This window comes from Esox lucius, chromosome 1 (genome assembly GCF_011004845.1).
Source record: "Esox lucius isolate fEsoLuc1 chromosome 1, fEsoLuc1.pri, whole genome shotgun sequence".
NCBI lineage: Eukaryota > Metazoa > Chordata > Actinopteri > Esociformes > Esocidae > Esox > Esox lucius.
In genome coordinates, this window is record NC_047569.1 from 33,505,915 (window position 1) to 33,513,709 (window position 7,795).

The window sequence follows — 7,795 nt, forward strand, 5'->3', positions numbered from 1 at the left end:
CCTGCTCTCCTCTCCCCCTGCCCAGCCTGTCTCCGCTCTCCTTGTATGGGAAGCCGGGGATGGAGGCCATCTTAATCACGGTTCCTGTTGTCAGAAGCTGGGTCTAGCGATGTGTGTATTTGAGCCTGTCTCATTACATGCACACACACACACACAACAAAACAGTGTCAGGGTGGCTCATGCACTCAATGGTTGTCCTCACAAAAGTGAGTTTATCGTCTGCAGTGAAAAATGCTTTGCCAGTTGACTTCCCAGAGGGATCGCGTTCCGAGTGGATCATGTTGTAGATATTTGACGTGAAGGGCTTTCACTAATCATTATTGTGGTAATCAGGTATTCTTTTGATTGTTCTGTCAATTAACCAAGTTATTCGGATTAAATTGGAACAAAAACACAGCTTTTTATAGATTCAACGTGGGCTTCAGCCGTCACAACGTAAGCCCGTGTAGACACGTAATAATACCGTGAACATTCCTTTATTTCTTTCAGTATAAAATACACAGGCCTCTTCTGAAACCTCTCATCCTCCACCATTATCATTGGGTGCAGGTGTGATGATCATGGTTATAACACTATCTGAGGTAAACATGGACTAGCTCTGTTCAGGAACCTGTCAATAATTCTGTGGTTTTCGGAAAAAAACACAATTTTATTTGCTGTGTTTTAATGAAAGACTATTTTATAAATACATAAATACACATTTAGTTCGTATTTCTTTTTGTTAGAATCATTTCCCTTTAAGGATAATGAAATTCATTACACTACATTATACTAATCTCATTATACTAAAACCGCTATCTTAATAACATTTAAATAAAGGCTTCTAATGCAATATAAAACTATTTATTTGTAACATTTTATTTTCTTAATTAAAACTGAGTTGACCCCATATTTAGCTAAGGCTATTGCTCTTAATTTAATCCTATTTGGAAATAGGATTCTCAGTGCTGGAGTGTGGCAATCTACTGCAGATGAGTATGTGAGCAAGTCGCCTGTCCAGGTCAATAGAGCCCCATTGTTGTAAAACTTTATTGCTTCTTTTATATGAAAAAGATCCAGATTCACTAAATGTAATATACATGATATACTTTTCTAGTACTTTAGTTAGTCAGCTACATGAGCTAACGTTTCTGACTGGAGACGGAAATATCAATGCTGCCATCAGTTACTTGACTAGCATCAACAGATACCTCACCCTGATAGCTAATCAGCTCCACTAGTTTACATTACATCCATTCCCTTTCTGACAGGATGAGGCTGTGAACTGTTACGGGTTACGTAAACCCGAAAACTTACCGTGCCGTGCCTGAGTGAATGGGTGATTCACTTTCAAATGTTTCAGCATCGAAGAATGCTAGCAGTTTTGAGGTAGTGGCAGACAGCCAAGTTAGCGCTTTTTGAGTGACGCACTTCCAAACTTTAGATTTTTTTTTTTTCTGTTTTATCATCCTTCACAGTTTCTGGCTTGACTACGATATTGAATAGAAGCCTTGAGGCAGTACATTGTAATCGATGTAAACAGCCCAAGCCCAGGCAACAATTTCGAAGACTTTTGAGTGCCATTTTAAATCCAAAGTGCTTGAGTACAGAGTGAAAACGGAAATGTGTCACTGTAAAAATACATAGCAACCTTACTCGTGCTATGATTGAATACGCTTGTTTCTCTGTCGCTCTCTAGCCCTGCACCCAGAGTCTGGAGACCCTGAATCTGGGCCATAACTCTGTGGGGAATGAGGGGGTCCATAAACTGAAGGATGGTCTGATCACCAACCGCTCAGTGCTTAGGCTGGGCTTGGCCTCAACCAAACTCTCATGCGAGGGTAAGTCTGTGGGTGTGTGTGTGTGTGTGTTTTCGTTGACATTTGACAGTTGAAACAGATGCATTTGGTGTTTGGTATGCCCGTGTTGAAAGGAGCGGGTGGTTTGTGAGCCTGCATCTCCTCTCTGTGCGCCAGGTGCCGTGGCTGTGGCGGAGTTCATCGCTGAGAGCCCTAGGCTACTGCGTCTGGACCTGAGGGAGAACGAGATCAAGACGGGGGGCCTCATGGCCCTCTCCCTGGCCCTTAAAGTCAACACGTCCCTCCTCCGCCTGGACCTGGACCGAGAGCCCAAGAAAGAGACCGTGAGAGCGGGGGTGTTTTAAGGAAATGTGGAATCTGTAATCAAGTGGTCCTTTGTAGTACATTGAATTGTGTTAGAAATGAGTAGAAAACCCAGTCCTTCAGTGGACACGGTGGCCGAGTGGCGCTACTGTGGACAGGGAACCACCGGTTAGCCTAGGTCTCATCACCCCCGTTGTGTCTCCCAGGTGAAGAGCTTCATCGACACACAACGCGCCCTGCTGGCGGAGATCCAGAACGGCTGCAAGCAGAACTTCATCCTGGCCAAGGAGAAGGAGGAGACGGAGCAGATGATGCGCCAGTCGGCGTCCATGGCCGAGATCGCCACCGAGGACGAGGCCGCGGAGGAGGAGGAGGAGGAGGAGGGAGCGGCTTCTGGAAAGCAGGTTGAAAAAGTGCGGAAAGACAGTGATTGTGACCAAGAGGGAGGAGTGAAAGGCACCGAGGGCCAGACTGACAGCCAATCATCCGCGAGCTGTGTTGGAGGGGCATCGTCTTTACCCTTGGAGTCGGACTCCGACACGGAGGATGAGGAGGATCGGGTGGATCTCCCTGTAGCTCCCTCCACCTCCTCTGCCCCCAAACTCACTGGTCCTTCAGTCCGGGCTGTGACTACCCAGCATCCTCTCAGTGCCTCACACATACCCCCCTCTCCCTCGGCCCCGCCCTCTCCGGGGGCTGTCATTTCAGGGATCACCGTCTCCACAGGGGCGCCCGGTACCCCCCCCCTGCCGGGCCGCTGTATCTCGGTGTCGAGCCCTGGGCGGGGCCACAAGATCTTCATGGTCACCAGGGTGGAGAGTCCCCCTGACCAGCAGCAGATCCTTGGGAACACTGGCACGGCGCTGTCCCACGCCCCCCAGGTGCCGGTGGTGTCACTGTTGAGGGAGACCCCCCAGCCTCCCTCACACCCCCTGCAGGAGGAGGTACGAATAGCGCCGACCACGCCCGCAACTCGTGACGAACCCCGGACAACAGACCGCAACGGGACGGGGCGGAGTCCCGCTCCACCTTCTCAACTCCTCTCACAGCCCCACCCGGAGAGTCCCAGTAGCCCGCCCGAGACCCTGGCCCCCCTCCCAAACCCGCCCACGGTGGAGCTAGTGCACAGTGCCCCAGAGACTAAACAGTCTGTGCTAACAGAGCAGAGCCCGGTCACTGCAGCCCTGTCCCCAAACGCACCAATAGGAGTAGGGCCGACACAACCCCTAGCACCCCCCTGCCAGATGGAGGAGGTGACTGCCGAAGCACAGTGCCTACAGTCTCCTGGGGAGCAACAGTCCACCAAAGACGTGGCGGAAAGGGAGGAGTCGGGAAAGGGTTTGGAAACAGAGGAGTGTCCGGGTCCACCGGCAGAATCTCCAACCACCACAGAGGAAGATGGAACACAGTCAGAACAGCTTCCACAGCAGCAACCAAGTCAGAAACGGGCTAGCGGGGTCGCGCCGCAGCCGCTAATGCCTCCGCTAGCTACGCAAATTAGCACCACGCTCCCGGCAGCAGTGCTCCCGTCACAGCCTGACTCTGAGCTTCTGTCCCCACACCAGGAGCTGTCAGACCCCCAGACACAGCAGCAGGTGGCGCCAGTGAGTCAGTCAGATCAGGGAGTCCTGGAGAGTGTAGCAGTGGGACAGGACGGCGAGCGGGGTCGCGAGGACCAAACAGCACCTATGTCAGCTTGCTTGGAGCAGCGACCAGAACAGGAACTATATCTGTCTGAGGAGAATCAGCAGAATCCAGCAGAGCAGGCTCTTCCTGTGATATTGGAACAGCAGCCAGAAAAGAGGCCACACAATCTGGTTCCAGGCGACCGGCAACAAGGGGGCCAATCGCAGACCGCCCGCCCCACAGAGCCTTCACCGGTTACTGACCAAACAGACATTTTCCTGGAGGAGGAGGGCCAGAACTCCCCTTCCGAGACCAAGGAGTCCCCGGACGAGAGCTCCACGGATGAGGGGGACAGCGTAGAGGATGAGGTGGAGGTGGTGGGATCGGCCCTGCCCAACGGCTTGAAGCCAGAGTTTGCCCTTCACTTGCTGGAACCCCAGGGCCCCAAGTCAGGGAGCTGTGTGATGGAGCATGGTGAGTCCCACCCTCTGAGGGAGGTTCTGTCTGTACCAGAACTGGAAGACTGAGGGCAACACCTATAGAAAACTCACACACACGGTATACTAGATTGTTCGGTTTCATATTATCATCCTGTCTTTCAGTATTCTAGTATTTACCAGCAGAAGACGAAGGGTTGGACAGGATATTCCTATATTCATTGACCATGTTAGCTTTACATGTTAACAACCATATAGACAAACAAACGAATTGCAAGTGCAGGCTGATATCCAGCTGAGGTTGGTCACATCACCTGACCAGGTGTCAACCAGCTTCTAACTATCATTTCAGTCAGGTTTGAATGTTTAGAAGCAAAGACAACAATGGGAGATGCACACTGCTTTTGATTTTATTTCTCAAACACGTCACAAACCTAACACTCTGATGCCCCATCTCTGAATGTAGTAACTTAAGTGACTAACTAGTTCCTGTTTGATTTTCAGATGAATAGAACATAGGTAACGTGACCAGCCTAAGCTGTTCCTGATCACAAACACGAGCGTGCAAACACACGCGTAAGCATCCAGTCTGACTGTGTGTGTGTGTGTGTGTGTGTGTATTTTCCAGTGACTGCAGAGCTGAGCTGTGAGCAGGACCTGGAAGAGCTGTTGCTGGAGGCCAGCCTAGAGACGGGGAGAGATGCCCCATAAAGCTGTTATGGTACAGCTGTCTTTTGGGACTCTTTACACACTACACACGTTTGTGTTAAAAACACACATTTTCCAATGTCTTCAAGCAGTAAGGCCAGAGGGAATGGGGTAAATTCCCAATACATTGTGACTAATGAGTTGTATTTAGGGGTAGAGCCCTTAGCTGGGATGTTTTGGCACCTCGCCAGAAACCTCCAATGTGCCTTTTTGCCAAATAAACTAGTTACCAATGCAACTACAACAGTAAAAAATTGTCTCTCATCTCATATACCACAGCTTTTAGCATTCTGGGTTGGAACCAGTGTGTAATGTCGTTAACCAGTGTGTGCTCTAACGCTGTCTTCTCGGTTTCTTCTGTAGTGGCTCTGTGGGGAACACAGGATTCCTAATGTCTGTGTCTTGGTGACTCGACTTGTTGCTCCTACAATCTTTTGTTGTTGTCGCTCCCACGAACTCGCCACCACCGCCTCTCCAGGAAGAATGAAGACCTGTTAGAATCGAAACACCTAGAAATCAAGAAAAATCAACAAAAAAAGACCAAGACATTTTAGAAAAAGACAGAAAGCTATTGTCATTGAACTTCATCAGAGCATATATGGAATTCACTACTACTTCAAACAAAACATCCACACAACACACACAACACTATATTGTAAACAGCGTTAAACACAGATGAATGGAAATTCACTCTATCCTTTTGCCTATCACTACATTCCATCAATCAGGAAACCACTCTCACACAGGCACCAAGAAGTTATAGAAGGGGGGCGGAGACAAACTAGAGAGGAGGAGGAGGGGTTAATTACTTATCCAACCAAAGACACAGGACAAGCCCCACCCCTGGCTCCTCCCCCCATGTGTTCTTGTTAGTGTCTTGTGCGTGCATACATGGGCACACAACCTTACTACTGCCCCCTGGTGGAGGAAAGAATGAACAGCTTTGTGTGACTGTTGGACCCGGAAAAGTGGACCCTCTGCTTGCATTTACTGTGTGCAGAACACTTCTTTGGCAACGACAGTTGGTCACAGAGGGTTTTATAACCAAGGAATGTGTCCCAGGGGAAGGCATTTGTTTTGTGTGTATTTTGTGTGTTGCAGTTCTATCTGTCCCCCCCACCTCTTAAGGCATCTCTGCCAAAGTGACCGCTTTCTTTTCTGTTCTGTTCACTTTGGCTCCCTCAGGAATCTCCAGCGACGCTCTGGGACACCCACCACCATCTGTTATCTGCCAAAAAAACACTCTGTCCCAAATCATTTTGGGTTTCCTTTGAGAATCAGATAGCGGAGTTACTCTAATCTCAAGCCTTCTGGAAACCTTGGTGAATGTTGGCTATCAAAAAGTCTGCCTTGGCGGAATAATGCCGTTCATTTCAGAGAAAGTCAACCCATTTTCTTTTCTTAATTTTTTTGCCACCGGACAGTTTTATCACAGACATATTCCAGATGGAATTACCCGTTTGTCCTATCAGTGATTAAATGTAGTGTGAAACTCAATAGGAGTATAAAGAAAAAGCGGTTCTGTTTTTGTCTTTTTCCTCTTTCAGGTCCTTCCTCTTTCTTTCACTCTTCCACTGGTACAATACTGTGCCATGTTTCTTTCCAGCTTTATGCCTTTGACTAGGTAGAATTTCATTCTCTGTTTTGCTGCTTTGAGAAATCACTTGTTTGTATTTATTTTATAGTTATATGAGCCTTACTTTGTGTGATTTATTTCCCCCTTCCCCTCTTTTTGTTTTCCTTCATGGGGTTTGCTTTTAAAGATTTCCCCCCTTTGGTGTATATTTCTGATTCAAATTAGAGCAATTATTAAGTTTAAGTTTTTTTTTTTTTTTTTTTTGTGGGGTCGGGATATGGGGTTAATAAAACTGACGGGTGAAGGGGTGGACCTTTACGGCGAATGGGAGGGGTAGAGTGCAGTTCTAAGAAATAAAAGGATGTTTTCCTTAGGAGAGGCAATGTGAGTGGTGGTTTACACACTGACTGAAAGAATGTCCAGTGTGGACCTCCGATTTAAAACACTACACTGCTATGTTAGGCTATGGCCACCTGGGGGCGCTGTGGGCAGTAGGTGTTTTCATTTCTACATAAGGTGGGTGTTGTGAAAATGGGACAATTAGCAAAATGGGACATTTAAGCTTTTTAACAGAGATCTTTGCACATGTCCCATTTTAACAATAGTTTAAAAATCCTATTTGTGCCCTACTCATCCTCGTTATGTTATTCAACAACAGCTACCGCTAATAACTCTCTTCAGCCAGGCCGGACATTGATGTGAACACACATCAGTGTGTCAAAGTTTTGGGTGGACAGCGGTTCCCTCGGTGGTTCCATCTGGTTCCACACCAACACACAAGGTTTCATGTGGGGCTGAATGCTATGAACCACTGGGCCAGCTTCCTGTGGTCCAAGTCAACCAGAACTGGTACCTAGATTTCTGAATGAGGCTAAATAAAGGTGCTTTCTTACAGTCCAAGATGAGTACAGGTTTGTCTCACCCCAGGATCACCTGGGGGATGGTTTTCAAAACGTTATACACCTGGATTTTGCCTATCTAATGGTATTAAATGTATAGAAAAATGATTAATAGAACAGACTAATCATTGATATTAATGCGGACTCCTGTTCTATTCATTCATATATCCCTATCTGATCGGTATGACCCGGGTGTTCAAGTTTTGAAAGAATTCAATAGGCATTGGTTGAATTGAGCTTCTTTGTCTAAATCCCTGTATTGGGTCTCCAAGGTCAACCAATTGTTTTTCAGTCCAAATCAACATTGCTGTGCTGCACCCCGCTATTTGTAATGCTTTAATTTTTAGTCTTTTTAATTTTTGTGTTAAATTAATCAAAATGTGCTGGTAATCACAGATGTATGGCAATTTTTTTGTTCCTTTCTCTCAAATAAATGCATGTAATGAC

At 47.3% G+C, this 7,795-nt stretch overlaps 1 protein-coding gene across 1 annotated transcript in view; it reads left to right on the forward strand.

The window, feature by feature from the left end:
* ppp1r37 (protein phosphatase 1, regulatory subunit 37) overlaps positions 1-7,795 on the forward strand; it is a 45,521-nt gene extending 37,726 nt beyond the window's left edge. The window contains exons 9-13 of the mRNA XM_010872635.5: positions 1,679-1,820; positions 1,956-2,122; positions 2,309-4,202; positions 4,794-4,886; positions 5,237-7,795. Of these exons, the coding sequence (XP_010870937.2) occupies positions 1,679-1,820; positions 1,956-2,122; positions 2,309-4,202; positions 4,794-4,876 (2,286 nt within the window). The 3' untranslated portion in view covers positions 4,877-4,886; positions 5,237-7,795. The remainder of the gene's footprint in view (positions 1-1,678; positions 1,821-1,955; positions 2,123-2,308; positions 4,203-4,793; positions 4,887-5,236) is intronic.